Raw genomic sequence first — 21,045 nt, 5'->3', positions numbered from 1 at the left:
TATCCCTCAATACACAGGAGTACATAGTAGTGAAGAAGACATCTGATGAGCGTGTGATACTCAGTAGCCATCTCCATGTGTCACTTACTGATACATGAGAAAAAGAATGATCAGAATAGGGGTGGCCAACCAGTAGGAGCATAAGAGCCAAGAAATACCCATAGATACGGCAAAGAGCCAACTATATCTTTTATATATGTGTGCATTAAATGTACATAGTATAAACATGCGCGTACATACCACACACAGATATTTTGAAAATATAAAATAATTTATAATATCTCGCTAAGTGATAAATAGGATATCCAACATTGTCAAAATGTTCATAATAATAATGATCAACTCAGCTCATACCTTGCTGCTGTGTCCAGCAGAACTCATACACATCAGTCCCTGCCCCATTGGAGTTTACAGTCTAAATTCCCTAATATAGACACACATACTCACACACAGACAGAGAGGGAGACAATCAGACAGACACTAGCGTCAATTTTGATAGCAGCCAATTAATCTACCAGTATGTTTTTGGAGTGTGGGAGGAAACCGGAGCACCCGGAGGAAACCCACGCAAACACAGGGAGAACATACAAACTCCACACAGATAAGGCCATGGTCGGGAATTGAACTTATGACCCCAGCGCTGTGAGGCAGATGTGCTAACCACTAGGCCACTGTGCTCCCCACATGCCCCATACAGGCCACTCAACCTCCCCACATGCCCCATACATACCACTCAGCCTCACCACGTGCCCCATACATACCATTCAGCGTCACCATGTGCTCCATATAGGCCACTCAGCCTCACCACGTGCCCCATACAGGCCACTCAGCCTCCCCACATGCCCCATACAGGCCACTCAGCTGCACCATGTGCTCCATACATGCCACTCAGCATCACCACGTGCCCCATACATGCCACTCAGCCTCATCACGTGCTCCATACATGCCACTCAGCATCACCACGTTCTCCATACATGCCCCTCAGCCTCTCACATGCCCCTTACCTCTCACACAGACGCTAGATTCCATGCAGAGGAAGAAGGGAGAGTGGACTACACACTCTCCTCCTCCTTCCCTGATTGGATAGCAGTGATAATGTGACCTCCCTGCATTATGCAGAGGAGGTCACATGACGCAGCTGCTATCAGTGAGCCGATCAGGCCTATGGCTGTCGGCCCTGGAGCATTTCTGCCGGCAACAGAGAATACAGAACCGGCCAGGTGCCTTAATTTTAAATTCATAGAGCTGCAGTTTGCCCACCCCTTTATCAGAGGCTCCTGCAACTAACCCGCAAGATCATTCAGCTGGTGACTGGAGAGATGACTGCTAGGAATGGGACATTATACAATAACTGTATCATTGTGTGTGTCAGGGTCCTATAAGGTGTGAGGACATCACTCTCTATTTCTCCATGCAGGAGTGGAAGTATTTAGAAGGACACAAGGTTCTGTACAAGGACGTGATAATGGAGAATCACCAGACCCTCATGTCATGGGGTAAGAGGAGACTATTATTTATTGTATAGGAGAAAGCAGTTTTGAGGGCTACCTATATACACACAATAAATCACATAATAACAATGAATCAGTCACAATGTGTCTCCTACAGATGGATCCAGTAACAGAAATACCCCAGAGAGATGTCTCCGTCCACCTATTTCACAGGATTGTACAGAGGAAAATCATATTATTCCACAAGACTATAAGGTAGGTAGGGTTTAGGTCTCTCCAAATACCAAAGTGACTTTTCACTATATGATCTGTAGGACAGCTGTGTGTGTGTTATACACTGATATTCTTCTGGTTAATCGCAAATAATGTAATCAGACAATTATTAAAGTAGTATTTTATTGCTCTGTGGGTAATTTAGGGTGATAACCTGGCTGATATTAAGGCAGAAGATATAAAGGGAGAAGAAGAGACGTATGTGAGGGGTGATCAACAGGAAATCCCTACAGATATCCGCACAGGTGAGTACTACATCAATCTCTTATTCTACATCCTCCTCTGTCTGTACAAACTAATGAGGAACAAGTATCTGCTCAGTGGGGGAGTCAGGAGCCATCAGCCCCTATTAGACTTCTGTTCTCCTCACATCATATGATTGTGAGCTACCAGCCCAGAGATCTGACCAGTCTCCTCCCCCCACACTCTCTGGTGATTCCTATATATCAGTACAAGGGAAGTCACCATAGTGATTCAGTAGCTGAATGAGACCCTATGTGACATTATCCATGATCCTCCCTGTACACTAATAGTAGTAATAATATTTATATATGTGGTTCTCAGTAATGATCACATTCTCTTAATGTTATTTGATCCTAGCTGTATACTAGCGCTACAACCACCTATGTTATTACATGTAAAATGGGTTATGGGTGTGTGATTTATCTTGAAGCTGTGAGATCACAGGTTATTTGCACCTATCCTGACACTACAACATATTTAACAGGATTTTGTCGGATCATGAGTAAAGTTATTAAGGGTTTGAAACACCATGTTACTGCCCAGAACAGGCAGAGGATATTGGTGAATTCTTCTCCATCTCCAAGTTGAGGCTACTTACCAGCAGACTTCTCTGAAACCAGAGGAACCCACACCCTACCCCAGTCTCAGTACCCATGTCAGCAGTCCCTCATTAGGATGTTGTTTATATTTAACCCCAATCTCACTGAGTTCTCCAGCAGAATAACTATGTGTTTCTTCCACCAATCCCTGCTGTGCCCTGATCCCTGTCTGTGAGTAATTGTGATCTGTATCTGACACACTAGCGCCATCTGTACCAGTTCTTTGTGTCACCTCCCTCCTTTGGGATATAATTCTCCACAGATTCACTGTCTGACTCTGACCACTCAATGATAAACTTCCAGTCCCCTCGCTGTATCCCTCACTGACCCTGTACCATACTGGGTCAGCATCTCACACTTTTTTTTTTTTTTCTTAAATCAGGTAAAATTTTATTGCATTTTTTTAACTTTTTTTTTTTTCTACACTTTTAACAGCAAAAAAGCCCAAAACAATAGGCTAAAACAACAACTACAACCCACACAGTGATACAGGCAGTGTCAAATATTCATACACAGTAGAGTCAAAATGCATTGATATTCAGATTTTCAAACCAGGGTATGCGCATTATCCAAAATTTCGAGATACAATGAAATAATAACACAGTAGTAATAATACAAAATACAATCATTGACCTTATTAATAAAGGAGGCAGCCGGATGTCTGCCCCGAGCATTGCATTAGGAGAGCTCCACCTCCCTCAATCCTTCTGTAACATATGGGGATATTCTCCACCTGTACCATATTCTTTCATATTTATCCACTAGGTTCCTGCTGGTATACATGAACCTCTCATGGCCGACTGTATCGTTAACAAGGTCAATCCAGCTACTCAAAGTCGGGCCTTCAGGTCCCATCCACTTCCTAGCTATGACCACTTTTGCCAACATAAGTAACGTATTAATGAGCAGTCTAATAAGTCTATGGGTGTTTTTATTCAAGCCTAAACCAAATATACATAGTTTTGGAGTCAAGACAGATACTCCCACCTCCAATCGTTTAATACAATCCTCCACCTCTCCCCAAAAGCATGAAACCAATGGACCCTCTCAGAGCATATGCCAAAAGTTCCCTTTCTCACTCCCACACTTAGGACACAAAACCACCTGACCCCTATTAAATTTAGAAAGCCGAAGAGGAGTAAGATACGCTCTGTGCAGCAGAAAAAACTGAACCTGACGAAATTTGACCGATGCAGTGACCTCTTTCGGGCTACACAACACCATATCCCATGCAGCATCTCGCACCTTTAGCCTTCTTTGCGGCTGCTGTTTTCTTTTCACAACTGATCCTCAACTTCTCCCTTATGTTTTTCCAAATCTCTTGAGAAAGTGCGGAGGAGAATTAGCTGCTCTGTGACTTGTAAAAGCTCTTTTTCTACACTTTCTCTACGCTCTATCTCATTTTGTAGCACTTGCACACACATCCACCCTACGTTTGCGGAAGCCTTTCACTCAGTGATATTATAATGACGCAAATCTAAATGCACAGCAGCATGGTGGGGATCTGCCAATTGTACAGATGCAACATATTTATATATATTTATTACACCTATGAACAATGGGTGCTCTGTGTCCTGAACTACACACCCACGAAGGGAGGGGAGTGGACTCGTTTTCTTTTCAACATCAACATTTATTTATATAGCGCCAGCAAATTTCCTAGCGCTTTTGACTTTCTTTCATTGTTTTTTTCCATTTAAACATTCTCGCCAATCAAATTACCACAGTCTAATACCTTTACACATTTTATACAAAGTAAACCACCTCTAACACGGCACAAATGCTAAGCAGTACAATTTCAGTAGTAGATTTTATCTGTCTTTAATTGCACTGCCGAACCCCACTTCTGGTACCAAAATGATGGACATTAACTCTTATATTCTGGTGGGAGTTTACATTTATTGACAGTCAATAATTGTTAAAAGATAATCCATATGTGTATTATAAAAGATGCATATAAAATGAATAAGTACTTCATTGTTGAGAAATGTCTTGATCTGAGGAGTCCCGTTGCTTAATCCGCACTCTGTGAATTCAGGATAATTTGTTGGACACAGCTTTCCCATTCCATCTGAAGCTAAAACTACATGGGTGTTTGCTGTCTAATAAAACTCTGCATACACACCCCCTTTTCTCCCCCCTGAAACTAATTAAATTAAGTTCTGTGCTGGACATATCTTTGTACTAGCAGGGATCATTGAATGTATCTTATCTACGAAACGGGGGCTTGCATGAGTCATTTGTGTTAACCCTTTTGATGACAGTAGACATTCATCCCCTCATATAAAGATCTTACTGGTGTTGATATTTCTTATAGATCCAACCTGTTTGTACCTGTTTTTACTGTTTTACAATGAATTTAGGATTGGAATATATAAGAGATACATTCTTAATTTCTTATATGTAAGTTATATGTTGCTTAGGATAATGTACACACAACATCTGACAATCACACACAAACAAACCTAAACAATGTATTCAGTCACTGTGTGTCTTCTACAGATGGATCTAGTAACAGAAATACCCCAGAGAGATGTCCCCGTCCTCTTTATTCACAGGATTGTACAGAGGAAAATAACAGCAGCCCACAGGAGTGTCAGGTAGATGGAATTTATGATCTCGAAATATATACCAAAATTACTTTTCACTATATGACATGTAGAGCAGCTGTGTATGTCTAATACACTAATTTTATTCTATTTAAGCTCAATTAATTAAATATGACATTATCAGAGTGTTATTTTATTGTTTTTTTTTTATTTTTTAGGTTGAAGAGCTGACTGATATTAAGGTAGAAAATATAGATGGAGAAGAAGAGGTGTATGTGAGGGGTGATCAGCAATGTAAGGAGGAGGAAATCCCTACAGATATCAGCAATGGTGAGTAATAAACACTTATTACAGAAAAGAGTGACATATTCTCCTTGTTCAGACACTACCACAATCACTTGTTCTACACCCATAAAAAAGGTGGGGGAGTCATGTTTTTTCTTGGAGTTTTCCATGGTGCAGTGTAGGTTGGTTTGGTGATGTGGTGATTCTGTTGCCATGTAGATGTACTCATTTTGGAATTTGGCTTATCTTGACGTTACCCTTGTTAACTCGGTGGTGTCACAGTTCTTGTAACACTGGAATGCACCTGCCAGCATTTGCATAGCTCTAGTGGGAGGTGCGGAGTCTAACGTGCCGCCGGTCTTCTCGAGGGACCCCCGCAAGGAGGTATGGGTTTTGCTACAGGAGACAGGCAGGTTGTGGTTCTTCCACTGAGCTGCCAGCGATATACAGAGGGTAAAGGGTTGTCCGTCTTGCCGGATCAGCAACACACGGGCAGCAGAGATACACAGGGTGCCCAGAATGAGTGGTCAAGGCGAGCCGGGCCAGTAACGTTCGGGCAACACAGTACACAAAGAGGGCTTCAGAAAGAGTGGTCAATCAAGCAGGATTCAATACCAAAATGCCAAATACAGGAGCAAACAGGAGAATAGTCTAGGAACAGCCAAGGTTATACATTGGAGATCACAATGAATACACTGGAATGCTGGAGCTGGCGCTAACCAAATACTCGGGAACCAGCATTGTGGCATAGACAGCTTTAAATAGTGCCCAGAACCAATCGATAGCGCCGGTGGCGTGATGTCACGGGTGCCGCCGGAGCTTCTAATACCGTCCCGTTGCCTAGTAACGGGATGCGCATGCGTGGAATAGCCGATGGGAGGGCTGGAAGCATTGCGTCTGGTTGCCCGGCAAGCAGAACAACTGACAAGCGACTGTTCCAACACGGAAGAGGGACAGTGCCTGACATGTAGGTTGATGTTCTTGGGTGTGTGCCATGTTTATCCAATTCATAGAACAATAGGTTTGGTTATCTTCTGGTGTTTATAGAGTCTTGTGAAGAGATGAGGGGAGGAGAGAAAATGGGAATGAGGCTCACCTTAATAGTCTTAGGTGGTTTGCAAAGTAGCGAGTTGGTCTGTCCTTCTGCCCCTATTAGACTGTTCAACTCCTCACATCATATCAGTGTGTGCTACCAGCCAAAAGATCTGACCAGTCTCTTCCTCACACTCTCTTGTGATTTCTCATACATCAGTACAAGAGACGTCACCATAGTGATTCAGTCACTGATCACTGTGATGAGATGGATGGTATTACCCATGATCCGCCCCGTGCAGTAGTATTTGTGACTTTGCCCATTATCTTTAAGTGTAATAATTCCAGAATGCTTTATTCTCAGCATGTGTAATACTGCAATATTAAAGCAGGTTACATCCCATTGCAACACACACTTCGCACAAACTCTACCGTCTTGCACTCACAAAACTATAATCACACACCCATCATTGTATCATAGCGCCCTCATATCTCTGTGGTTGGTGCTTTGTACTGTTGCTCTTCATCCTGTCTCTGTATGCTCTTATGCTTTCTTCCACTTTCTGCTGTTGCCTGTGTGTGCTCTACTCCAGTCTTCCACTTAGTCCAAATGCTCTCCTCTGCTCATCATTCTGTGTTGCTACTATGCTGTATTGCTCTGTCAAGCTGCTCTCCTTCCTCTCAGTGCTTGTCTACAGCCTAAATTTAGTAGCATTAATCTGGCCTCGGGGTTATGCTGCCTGATGTTGATCTGAGGGACATATAGAGGCTGCTTCACTGTTTTGTTTTGCTACCTACATGCCCACTTGGTGAACTTTGAGTAGTGTAGACCAATGGATAGGATGTGGTGTTTATTTAGCCCATGTCTACTCTACTACCAAAGTTCCAACATTTGTGTGTGAGGGCAGTGTCTGTATGAGCATTGTGGTTGGACAATGTCACTGGCTAATGAGGCTCCCTGTCCTATGATACTGGCTGGTCCATGTGTGTGCTTGGGAAATATTACACACCAAACTCTGCATTTTTGCATTGTCATATGTGACTGTGCAATCTGTATGTCCGTGTGGCTGGGTCTATGCAATGTACTTGGTAATGTGTTATATTTTGAGCCAATGTTTTATCTGTATAATTGCTGTATGTTGTGACAAGATGGGTCTGACAGCCATCATCGCCCCATCTGTCATTTTAAACACTTTGGGGCATATTCAAATAGCTTTCCGATTCGCGGTAACGCGCGTTACCGCGAAAAGTGCGCGTTCTTGCCGGTATTACGGTACCGCATTAACGCAGATTTTCGTACGCAACCCTATGGGCTGCGAACGAAAGTCCACGTTATTGCGGTAACGTGTATTACGTTTCGCGGCTGTTCCGGCGCGTTGCCGCGATTTTAAAAGCTAATTGAATATGCCCCTTAGGATGATAAGATGCTTGTGTTTAGTTGAACATTGAGTTGTTTTAATGTATTACCCTCATTTGTTAAACAATCTAACTAAGAATAAAAACCTATCAAGATGGGTCTAAGTTTATCCTTACTATTCTTAAATAAAGCCAGGTGGTTTACATGTATTCATCTGAACATCATATCAGATTACAACATGGTGGATGTACTGTTTCCTGACCAAGGCATCACCCCCCCCTCTTACAAACAAGAAGCTAGCAGCCTCTGGAGCCCCTCTGACATCAGAGATGCCTAGAAGGAGTTAAAACAGGGAGGCTCTGTTACTTAACAAGGATTAAGTCAATCAGCAACTGGTTTGAGTCGATATTGTTCTCTCGGGAACTCAGGAACTGTGTTAAAATCCTAGGCTCCAAAGCAACAGCAGGGAAAGCCATGAGGGTATGACAGTTCTCTCCTCCCATCTCCAGCCCCTTAGGGGGTGGGCTTTCCAGTGTAGGAAATGTTGTTCCTTTAAAAAGACCTGCAGGACAGACCTCAGTGTGTGTCATTTTGCTTCTAAACGCTTTTGGTGTTTGAGTCGCAGCTCCTCTCAGTGTGCTGAGGATTTTTGCCTGAAAGTTTTGTGATGGTTTGGATTACAAGGTTTTCTTGGACATCCAGATTTGTTTGCTCTGTCTAGCTTATTCTATTAATCACAAACATCATCATTTCCCTATAATTTGGACTTTGTAAAGAAAACCCATTTTCTTTATAAACAGTGTGGGGTTATTGAACACTGGGATGTTACTGGGCGATTATAGAATGTTGGTGAGCACTGGATGTAGTTTAAAGTATTGTTTGATATATATAAGCTATTGTTTGCAATTATTTGTAATAAAGGTACAGTTGTATCCACATATTTTCTTTGCCTGTGTGATCCTGAACTCCTAGACACTAGGATTTTCTTCTGGGTTCCTACCCTTACATCCTTCTATTATCATCATATTTTTACATTTAGAATTGTAATGAAGGGTTCTTGTTTGCAAAAAGAAATTACACAATTGCACATCTTGATCTCACTAAATATATGAAAATTTCCCTCTATTTTACTTCCAGCAGATGGACACCAAAGCAGGAATACCTCAGAGGGATATCTCGTTTTGTCTGCAGGATATAAAATAGAAGATCACAAAATCATACAAGATTTACCAGGAGGAAAACCCATTACTCCAAATATACATCAATTAAGTCACATTTCTCATATATCATCTGATCCCTCTAATCAGGAGGCATGTTTTGCTAATAATTCAGATATTGCTACACCTAGTACAGCTTATAGAGGCAATAAAATGTTTCCATGTTCTGAGTGTGGGAAATGGTTTACATGTAAATCAGATCTCACTAAACATCAGAGAGGTCACACAGGTGAGAAACCATTTTCGTGTTCTGAGTGTGGGAAATGTTATACACACAAATTCGATCTTGTTATACATCAGAGAATTCACACAGGTGAGAAACCATTTTCGTGTTCTGAGTGTGGGAAATGTTTTACATACAAATCAGGTCTTTTTAAACATCAAAGAATTCACACAGGTGAAAAACCATTTCCATGTTCTGAATGTGGGAAATGGTTTACAGATAAGGCAGTTCTGGTTTCACATCAGAGAACTCATACAGGTGAGAAACCATTTTCGTGTTCTGAGTGTGGGAAATGTTATACAGTTAAATCCGGTCTTGTTAAACATCAGATTAATCACACAGGTGCGAAACCATTTACATGTTCTAATTGTGGGAAATGTTTTACACAGAAATCAGATCTTGTTAAACATCAAAGAATTCACACAGGTGAAAAACCATTTCCATGTTCTGAATGTGGGAAATGCTTTTCAGTTAAATTTAGTCTTCTTCAACATGAGAAAATTCACACAGGGGAGAAACCATTTTCGTGTTCTGAATGTGGGAAATGTTTTTCAGCTAACACTAATCTTGTTAGACACCATTTAACTCATACAGGTGAGAAACCATTTCCATGTTCTGAGTGTGGGAAATGTTTTTCAGTTAAATCCAGTCTTCTTAAACATGAGAGAGTTCACACAGGTGAGAAACCATTTTCATGTTCTGAATGTGGGAAATGCTTTCCAGATAACACCCATCTTGTTGTACACTACAGAACGCACACTGGTGAGAAACCATTTCCATGTTCTGAGTGTGGGAAATATTTTTCGCGCAAATCAGATCTTGTTAACCATCAAACAATTCACTCAGGGGAGAAACCATTTCCATGTTCTGAATGTGGGAAATGCTTTCCAGATAACACACATCTTGTTGTACATTACAGAACTCACACTGGTGAGAAACCATTTCCATGTTCTGAGTGTGGGAAATGTTATATAGTTAAATCCAGACTTGTTACACATCAGAGAACTCACACTGGTGAGAAACCATTTCCATGTTCTGTGTGTGGCAAATGTTTTACAGTTAAATCCAGTCTTGTTAAACATCAAAGAATTCACACAGGTGAGAAGCCATTTTCATGTTCTGAGTGTGGGAAATGTTTTACACAGAAATCACATTTTGTTAACCATCAAAGAATTCACACAGATGAGAAGCCATTTCCATGTTCTGAGTGTGGGAAATGCTTTCCAGAGAAAATACATCTTGATAGACACTATAAAAGTCACACAAGTGAGAATCCATTTCCATGTTCTGTGTGTGGCAAATGTTTTACAGTTAAATCCAGTTTTGTTAAACATCAGAGAATTCACACAGGTGAGAAGCCATTTTCATGTTCTGAGTGTGGAAAATGTTTTACACAGAAATCACATTTTGTTAAACATCAGAGAATTCACACAGGTGATAAACCATTTCCATGTTCTGTGTGTGGCAAATGTTTTACAGTTAAATCCAGTCTTGTTGAACATCAAAGAATTCACAGTGGTGAGAAACCATTTTTATGTTCTGAGTGTGGGAAATGCTTTACATTTAAATCAGGTTTTCGAGCACATCAGAGAACTCACACTGATATGAAGTAATTTTCTTGTTCTGAATGTGGAAATAATTTTACTCAAAGACTGTCTCTCTTAAAATATCAGATAATACACACGTAGGAAAATCAATTTTCATGAGCTACTAGATGTGAAACAAGTTGCAACAATACTGAAAACATTGTAAAAGAAGTGCCTTTTATAATTGATGCAAATAGGCATGTTGCTACCTACCACCTCCCTTTTCTTCCCCCTCGGAAATGTATTCACTACTTCCTTTTCCTCTCCCATCCATGCCCCATCTCCACTCATCTCCAATCTGTTGCTCTTTTTTACCCCATCGGCTGATATGTCCCCTCTGAGTTATGTTTCTCATCCAATTCCAACCTTCTCTTCCTATTATGCCCCTCATTCAATATTATACACACCCTTGCAGTCCAGCACCCCAAGAACCTCATCCACATCTCTTCTCTTCCCTCTCTTTCTCTATCCTATGATCTCTGGAATGCCAGGTCAGTCTGTATCAACTTGGGCTGTATCCATGATCACTTTATCTCTAAATTCTTCACTCTGCTTACCATCACCGAAACCTGGCTAAGCCCAGAGGACACTATCTCTCCTGCTGCTCTCTCTTTTGGGGGGGCATGTCCTTCTCCCACATACCCAGACCTGGAGATCGACAAGGTGGCAGTGTTGGTATACCCCTCACACCCTGCTGCTCTTTCCGAGTTCTTCTTCCTACGCTGCCTCTTCCACTCAGCATACCTCCATGTTGCCATTAGCTACCATCCTCCTGGTCCCGTCTCTCAATTCCTTGATCACTTCGCCACCTGGCTCCTTAGCTTTCTATCCTCTGACCTTCCCTCCCTCATCTTGGGGACTTTACTATCCCTATAGATAATCCATCAGACTCCGCTGCTTCCAAACTGCTCTCCCTCTCCTCCTCCCTTGGTCTGCTCTCCCTCCCACCACAGAGGTCACTCTCTTGATCTGGTCTTTTCACAAATTAGGACTGTGTCCGGTCTCATCAGTTCATCTTTTTCTCTATCTTACAATCATCTCTTCACTTTTAGCATCTTTCCACCGCTTTCACGTTTCCCATCCCCTAAGGCTACTCTCACAGGCATAACATTGACACCATTGATACTACCACATTCTCCTTTCTGGTTTCACTCCTCTCCCCAATCACTACTCTTGCCCCGATGAGGCTGTCTCCTTCTATAATCATGACTCTGTCACCATCAAGCTTCATCAGTCCCCGTCTCAACCGTATCAGTCAAAACTTACCCACTATCTAGCCCTGTTTTCATAAGCTTAGGCCTACTTCACACTGGTCACTACCATCACTCTCACTCACTGTCCTGTAAATATTTTATCTGCATTACCATGTTACCTATGTATTTATTCATACAGTATGTCTGGTCTTTTGTAATTTGTTCTTTATGTATCATGTAATGTGTTATTGATCACTGCTTTCTGTATATGTCATGTACGGTGCTGCAGACCTTTTGTGGTGCCTTATAAATAAAACATAATATAAACATTTGCACAATGTATACTGATAATCAATATCTGGCTATTCTATTTAAGCATTATTCATTTATTACAATAGAGCGTGCAATCACCAAAGATAGTACAGCTGAACAGAACGCCACAGTGCTAGTAGCTCCCATGAAAGAACCTTTGGCTGGGGTAGCCTCTTAGTCCTGAGAGGACTGGTAGTGAGGTGCAAGTTGAAATCAAGGGATTGTACCAGGTAGAATAGTTATGGACAAAGCCAATGTCAATGGATTGGAGAAGGTAGAATAGTGTTGTACAGTCAACAAAACAAGTTTTCTTACAATCACAATCAGAGAAATCCAAAATAAAATATAACTTTGCTTGTGCCAAGGTTTGGTAGAACCGAGGGACTTTATAAAGGCTAGAAATGGCTGAGATAAATTGTTCTGATTGACTTGACCTTTTCAATGAAGGGCTGGTTGCAGAGTAGATAAAGCTGTACAGGGGTCCAGGAGAGGAGACTAGCTAAATTGCTCCTTTTAGCAGTGTGCTGATTACAGGAATAGAGAGAAGGTGTTTGTAGCTGTCATATTGAATAGTTACTAACTTTTAAACCCTATGGCGCACTGTATGTCTAATATAACTCCTCTCACAAACAAAATGTGTGTATGTATATGTGTATGTATATCTATAATATAAATGCTTAGTGGCGTATGTTAGTCTGTCTGTGTATGTGTGTGTGTAAAAAATAAAACCAAGCTGCAGCGCCACCTGCTGGGCAGAGTTATACACTGACCTACTAAATTCTTAGTGTGTGTGTAAAAAAAACCTCAGAAAGGGCTGAAATTTGGTATACTAAGATGTTTTTAATTTGTTAATTTAATTTGTTAATTGTTAAAAGTGTTTATAAAGATTTAAAATATATATATATATATATATATATATATATATATATTTCTTGAAGGAGAAGTGACAATTGGGAGTGGTTGGTGGTTGCCGGGGTGACAGTTGGGAGTGGTTGGTGGTTGCCGGGGGTGACAGAGCGAGAGGAGTGTGATACTCAGGACCGCTGAGAGAGATCCCTGTGTCTGGATAGACATCTGGATAGATGTGGCGATAAAGATGAAGGATGAGGTGATGGAGAAAAATGATGAGGTGGTGACATGTGGACAAAACCACGTTAAAAAAGGGCGCTTGCGTCGGGAAGTAACGCTCTTCCCCTGAGGAGGCCTGGGCTATGGCCCAAATGCATGACAAGAACCTTTTTAACACCTTAAGTAGCTTGATTTGACTAGAATGCATGAGTATCATGCACGGGTTAACTTGTGTGTATATATATATATATATATATATATATATATATATATATATATATATATATTTATATAAAGTAGTACATGCGTCCTGAATTGAGAGGAATAATGCAATACAGAAGCACTGATAACAGGTTAAGATGAATCAAAATCGCAGCTCTTGGGGCCGTGTAAACCACCTAATAATTTGTGCAAGCAAATAAAGGGAAAACGGCTCAAAATAATATTAAAATAATAATAATTATATGGCAGTAGTGGGACTTGAATCCCCACCTCCGAAGAGACTGGAGCCTTAATCCAGTGCCTTACACCGCTCGGCCATGTTACCAGACGAAGAATGCAAAGTAGTAATGTATACACCGTGAGCTTACAATAAACAAACAATATAATTTATTATAATATTAAAACACATAAAATTAGTATCCTAATAAAAGCCAAGGCTAAAAAAAAATGTAACATGAAATAGCGAATATATCTTGGGAACTGTACAAAATCTCTCAATCACCAATATAAATAAACAAAACAACCTCTAAGGGTTCATGAATTGCTGGAATCCAACATGTAGTGAAACATCCATTAAGTGATATGACAGGTCTTGACTTGATATTAATGATGAATCATTGGGATCCTGCATGTAATAGAAATCCTAATAGAGATATCGTAAATCTTGACTTGAAATTAGATGTAAATTGCAGTTTGATCTTGGCTTAGTGTTGAGAGTAAAATTATTTACAAAATGAGTGGTACCACTTGCTACAAATCCATATGCTTATAGCAGATCATGAATGAGATGAGAAGTCAGCTGAATCACACTAGTTGGAACAATTGATGGTAAGCAGCGATATTTCAATTCTGAGCTGATAAGCTTCAAGGGTATTGGTGGCTGTGTTTAGGCAGACTGACAGTATCCGATTAGCTGTTTTGCAGGGTCCCGTCTCAACCCAGATGGCGGCGAGCAGGGCTCCGGTAAGTCAACAGCAAATGTGAGGGAATCCTATAGTCAGCTGCACTTTTTTGTGAACACCTCTTAATATGAAATCACCACCGTGTTTATCCCGTCTTAGTGAAGCTAATTTGAGCAGGGAGAAAAATGATGATAAAACCTCCACGTAAATGTCCACATGTAAAGTAAAAGACCCAAGGTATCAAACAAATGTCCGTGAGGAGCTGACGCGTTGCATTACTCAAAGATAATTTCTTCAGAGGAAGATAGTAATACAATATCACAGCTGGTAATATGGGAAGTGATTGACATGTCTCCTATAAGTAATCACTGGTTAAAAACAACACCCACATCAACTGTGATACTTTCAATTGAAAACTTGCTGACAATCAACAATTTGATAACAAAAAAAAAGCATCAATACATAATGCATCAGAGCTCACTGTGTTTATATATAACAACATTAAAGTATACATGTGTATAAAAAAAACAACAAAACAAAAGTTTATTTGTTATCAATTGAAGGCTTGCCCCAGCTGAAGGGGCTCTCAATAGTTAAACTATTGTCAATATGATTTTGGTATATATTCTTTGGTCACATACCAACTGATAAAGACTTAATGGCAATTAAATAAAATTGATTAACATAAAAGAATAAAAGTAATGAGATAAATAATATATATATATGTTCCCCAATCCTGGATTTGAACTAATGACTTCCAAACCAGTCACACATATTGTTTACGAGGCTCCTACCTGTTGAGCCAGGAGGTGATCTATACACAGATACCAAAAAATAATAATAATAATAATAATTAGGGAAAGCAGAGTCTAGGTGTATTTCCACAGAACAGCCAAAAGCTGCAGTACAAGTGGCCAGATAGCACATATTGATAAATCCAGACATGTATACCCGTAGAGAAACTTCTGACAACAAAAAGATGTATGATAATGAAACCCATCAAATAATATTATTTAGTTCCACAGATTCATTCAAACCGTATGGACTTAATGTATTAAAAGAGTGAATCCAAAACGTCTCTTGTCTACACAATTTCTTGAATCTATCTCCACGCCATATAGTGGATCTGATGTGTTCAATTCCCATAACTGTCAGCTCTTTTGGTTCTGAATTGTGTATATCCATATAATAGAGTGAGACACTGTGTGACCAAGATTTGTTTAATATAATATGTCGGTGTTTCAAAAACCTCATTTATAGGTACCTAGTGGTTTTACCTACATACAACAATTGACAATTGCACTTGAGACTATACATTACATAGTTATTGTTATTATTATCATTTATTTGTTAGGCGCCACAAGATTTCCGCAGCACTGCACATAGTACAAACAGTAGACTATACAGGGTATAACAGTACAGAACAATAAACAAAAAATACCAATACTTCAGAAACTCCAGGCAGGCTGATGCAATAAACATGGAGCAGAAGAACGGGTAAGGAGACAGGAGGGAAGAGGACCCTGTTCATGTGAGCTTACATCCTAAGGGAGGGTAAACAGACCAGGCACAAGAGGAGCCGGTTGAGGCAATGGGAGAGAGGGGAGAATGAGCGGAGGAGATGGGGTTAAGTGGATGGTTGGTAGGCTTTGAGAAAGAGGTGAGTTTTGAGTGCACGTTTGAAGGAGCACAGAGTAGGAGAGAGACGGATGGAGCGAGGGAGGTCTTTCAAGTGAAGGGGGGCTGCATGGGAAAAGTCCTGGATTCTGGAATGGGAAGAGGTGATCAGAGGGGAGGAGAGGCGGCGGTCATTGGCCGAGCGCAGGGAGCGGGCAGGAGTGTGAATGGAGAGGAGGTAAGAGGTATAAGGGGCAGTAGAGTGGTAGAGAGCCTTGTAAGTGACGGTGAGGAGTTTGAAAATAATTCTGTAGAGGAAAGGCAGAGAGGGGAAGTAGAGGAGGAGCGGCGTGAGAGGAAGATGAGTCTTGCGGCCGCATTGAGTATAGAGCGGAGGGGGGAGAGACGGGAGTTGGGGAGGCCAGTGAGGAGGAGGTTACAATAATCGAGGCGGGAGAGGATGAGTGCATGGATGATGGTTTTGGTGGCCTCCTGAGAGAGAAAGGGACAGATGCGGGCGATGTTGCGTATTTGGAAGCGACAGGCATGGGCAAGGGAATGAATGTGGGGGGCAAAAGAGAGAGAGGAGTCGAGGGTGACACCCAGGCAGCGGAGTTGGGTGACAGAGGAGATGGTGGTGTTGTTGACAACAATGGAGAGGTCATGGTAGGAAGGGAGGCTCGGCGGAGGAAAGACAATGAGTTCAGTTTTGGAAATATTGATTTTGAGAAAACGCTCCGACATCCAGGAGGAGATGGCGGAGAGGCAGTCAGATACCTGGGAGAGGAGGGTGGAGGAAAGATCAGGTGAAGAGATGTAGAGTTGAATTTCGTCAGCATAAAGGTGATACTGAAGACCAAAGGAGGAGATGAAAGCACCAAGGGAGGAAGTATAGAGCAAAAAGAGTAGAGGGCCGAGAACATAGCCCTGTGGGACTCTACAGCAAGAGGGTAGGGGGAGGAGGAAGAACCAGACGTGGCTACAGAGAAGGAGCGGTTAGCAAGGTATGAGGTGAACCAGGCGTGGACAGAACCAGAGAGGCCGAGACAGAGAAGAGTTTGCAGCAGGAGGGGGTGGTCCACAGTATCAAAGGCTGCGGAGAGGTCAAGGAGGATGAGTAGGGAGAAGTGACCCTTGGATTTGGCTGATAGGAGATCATTAGTAACCTTGGCCAGGACAGTTTCGGTAGCGTGGAGGGGGCGGTAGCCAGAATGGAGAGGGTCAAGGAGGGAATTGTCCAAGATGTGCCTGGTTAGGCGGCTGCAGACAATCCGCTCAAGTAATTTTGAGACATAGGGAAGAAGAGAGATAGGGTGATAATTAGCAAGAGATGTGGGGTCGAGATTTGGTTTCTTGAGGATAGGAGAGATGAGAGCGTGTTTAAATGAGGAGGGTATTACACCAGAGGAGAGTGATAGGTTAAAAAGGTGTGCAAGGTAAGAGCAGGCACTGGAAGAGAGAGAGCGAGGGAGGTGAGAGGGGATGGGATCGAGAGGGCAGGTAGAGGGTGGAGAGGAAAGAATGAGAGAGCGAACTTCTTCACCTGTTGTAGGGCAGAAGGTGCACCAGAGTTGGTTGTTGGTGGGAGGTGAAGCGAAGATTGAGACGGGAGAAGGAGCTGTTCAGTCTAATGGCCTCAATTTTGGAAGAGAAAAAGGAGGCAAAGTCAGAAGCGAAGAGGGAAGACGGGACAGAAGGGGGTGTGGGGGAGAGGAGGGAGCTGAAGGTAGCAAAGAGGCGGCAGGGATTGGAGGACTGAGAAGAAATGAGGGACTTAAAGAAGGATTGTTTAGCGAGGGAGAGGGCGGAGCAGAAAAAAGAGAGGATGAATTTAAAGTGAAGGAGGTCGGCCAGGGAACGAGATTTATGCACCAAAAATTTCTGTTTGTTTAGCATTTATCTGCAAGTAATACACCTGGAACTAGTACATCTACTAGATTTTTAATACAAATTTAATAATAGTTTAATACTAGTTCCTTTTCTAAAAATAATCTTCGGCTTGGAAGGGAGAATAGATTTTAGAGAGGGATCTTGTTGTAGTATAATATAGTTATTTTTGATCATTTTAGCCACTTCATTAGATCTCCTGTTGTATTTTGAGATAGATGCTAAATCAAAATGGGTTGCAGTTAAAACATTATTTTGTTCAATAGACTATCCATTAGATATCTTATATAAGGATTCAGTATTACTCTTTCTAATCAGCTGTGAATCAGATGGCTCCATATTATCTACTTTTTCACTTTTGGATTTTAATAGTAGATCTCTAGGGATCAAATTCACTTCGTTCAAAACCTTTATCAGTAGTTTCTCTGGGTAACCTCACCTCATAAAGGTCTGAAGGAGATCTTTTGCCTTTTTGAACAATACCATTTTAACCGTAACAATTGTCCCTTTGTTACGACTCAGCAGTACCTCAAATCCTCCACAGGTGCTGCTATTCTGCCCCTGAACTTTACACCATGCCTGTAGGAGTTAATCTCCTTTTCTGATTAGAACTGCACCTTTCTCACAGCTTCTAATACGTGCCTCAATCTGTGCTCTGTGCAGTTCAACCTTTTTACCTGGCTGCTGCTTGTCACCTGTTTATCCCTGTTCCAGTTTTGCTTTGCTTTGCTGCTGTGTGATCTCCTGTTGTGACCCTCTGCCTGATTACTGGACTATGCTTATTTGCTTGTGACCCTGACCTCTTCCTAGCTATTGGATTCTGCTTGAACTCTTGTTGCCCTGACCTCTGCTTGGTTACTGGACTTAGCTAGTCTGTTTGCTTCCCTGGACTGCCTGGCAATCTGGAATCCTGACCCCTGCCTCCTTAGTCTGGAGCCTCGTGCCTCCTAGCAATTGGGTAACTCTTTATACTTGTCCCTGCATTTAAACTGTATTTGTCATTGCTTGGAACCTGTTGCTTCTGTGCACTATTCCTGCCATTCATCACACCTGTTTATATTCCTTATACTTGTTCCTGAATTTAAACTGTATTTGTCATTGCTTGGAGCCTGTGCTTTTGTGGACTATTCCTGCCATTCATCACACCTGTTTATAATTGTGTATTGGAGTATACCTGTTTATTCTGCTACCTGAAATCTGCATATTCCACAAACTAAATCCTTCTTCACATATTTTGCCTAATTAAAGACACTTGTTTTTTTTACTGCTATTGCCGTGTCCTGAATTCACTAGGAATCATAACACCCTTGGGAATGTTTTCACTTCATGGCTTGAAGTGTGAACTTTTATAATGCACATAATTTGTAACAGCCACCTTTTTTGATAGGTTTTAGTCATAATAGTTGAATCTACAATGCTTAAAGATAAATCCCCAAAAATCTGTAGTTGACTTGTCATAATTGTGAGTGAACTTTGAATTAAAATTGTTGCTAGTGAGTGAATCAACAAAAAGAAGTGTATGAGTTTCTCCACCACCCCAAATAATAAATAAATCATCTATATAATGGCCACAGAGGACCAAGTCCACCCCGAGCTTGCCTCCCCACATGTGAGCATCCTCAAACTCACCCATGTACAGGTTGGCATAGCTTGAGGCAAAACGGGTCCCCATGGCCATCCCCATAATTTTCAAATAAAATTTGTGCTTGAAAATAAATTGTGCTGTAAAATATAGCATTAACAATAAATAATTGGTGACCTGTTGATAAGGAAAGATCTCTACTCAGGACTCTTTTCATGACCTCAAGACCTAATTGGTGAGGTATAGCAGTAAAGGAATTCAACGCCTAATATCAAAAAGGCATAATTGATCTGCTATTTTATAGAATCAAGTATGGTCAAGAGTCTCTGTTGTAGGATCTAAGACCTTTAACTTTCTCTTGTAAAAAAGAATCAACATAAAAGGAAAGTTGTGAAGTTAAGAAACCCAAACCAGAACCAGAAATAATCGGACTGCCTGATGGAATGTGAAGGTACTTACGAATCTTTGGTAAATGGTAGTAAATGGCAGTGATTGGATATTCTGGATGTAAAAAGTAAAATTCATCTTTTGTGATGATATTGATTTTATATGCTTCATCTAATAAAACTTTAAGTTCACTTTGAAAACCAATGAAGGGATCTCCATCCAAAAGTTTATAAAAAAAAGTCCATTATTATTATTACTTATTTCTAAGGTGTCACAGATTCCGTAGCGCTGAATACAGATGCAGGTAACAAATAGATGGTGTAATACACATAAATCGCACAGATGAGTGTGAATAATGCCATGGGGACTCATACGGAGTGCAGCAAAGTACATGACAGGATGTACAAGGGAGTCAGACAGTGTTCCGACATGGGACAATAGGTAGAGGGGACCCTGTCCGCAAGAGCTTACATTCTAGAGGAGGGGTGGTGAGAGACAGTATGAGCAACTGGAAGAAAAAAGGGAAGGAGGTCATTGATAGAATGGTTAGGAGTTGGTAGGATAGGCTAGCTTCAAAAGGTGAAGTTTTGAGTGAGTGTTTGAAGGACTGAAGGTTGAAGAGAGTCGAGTGAGATGAGGTAGGGAGTTCAAAAGAATGGGGGCAGCATGGCAGAAGTCTTGGAGGCGAGCATGGGAGGAGGTAGAGTTGAATTGAGGCGAAGGTCACAGTGAAGTGGACGGGTAGGTATGTACCTCGAGACAAGGTCAGAGATGTAAGGAGGAGAAGCTTTGGTAAGGGCTTTGTAAGTGAGGGTAAGGAGCTTGAACTGAATTCTATATCGGATAGGGAGTCAATGAAGAGATTTACACAGAGTAGCGGAAGAGGTGTAGCAGGAGAGGAAGATGAGCCTAGCCGCACCATTCTTTATGGATTTTCAGAAATGTGAGAGTCAGGAAGGCAAGTGAGAAGGAGGTTGTGATAGTCGAGATGAGAAATGATGACTGAATGGACCACGATTTTGGTTGCTTCCATAGATAGGAAGGGATGGAATTTTGTGAG

At 41.4% G+C, this 21,045-nt stretch overlaps 2 protein-coding genes across 2 annotated transcripts in view; both read left to right on the top strand.

Annotated features, from left to right (window-relative positions):
- LOC142095498 (uncharacterized) overlaps positions 1-21,045 on the top strand; it is a 101,629-nt gene that overhangs the window by 47,548 nt on the left and 33,036 nt on the right. The window contains 5 exon segments of the mRNA XM_075178443.1: positions 1,589-1,706; positions 1,870-1,969; positions 5,069-5,166; positions 5,334-5,445; positions 8,927-10,858. Of these exon segments, the coding sequence (XP_075034544.1) occupies positions 1,589-1,706; positions 1,870-1,969; positions 5,069-5,166; positions 5,334-5,445; positions 8,927-10,858 (2,360 nt within the window).
- The window catches only part of LOC142159849 (uncharacterized), a 408,399-nt gene continuing 392,760 nt past the window's right edge, over positions 5,407-21,045 (top strand). The window contains exon 1 of the mRNA XM_075214654.1: positions 5,407-5,445. The gene's annotated coding sequence lies outside the window, so the exon portion shown is untranslated. The remainder of the gene's footprint in view (positions 5,446-21,045) is intronic.

The sequence above is a fragment of the Mixophyes fleayi genome, chromosome 6, assembly GCF_038048845.1.
Source record: "Mixophyes fleayi isolate aMixFle1 chromosome 6, aMixFle1.hap1, whole genome shotgun sequence".
Taxonomy (NCBI): Eukaryota; Metazoa; Chordata; class Amphibia; order Anura; family Limnodynastidae; genus Mixophyes; species Mixophyes fleayi.
This window is presented reverse-complemented; position numbering and strand designations above follow the sequence as displayed.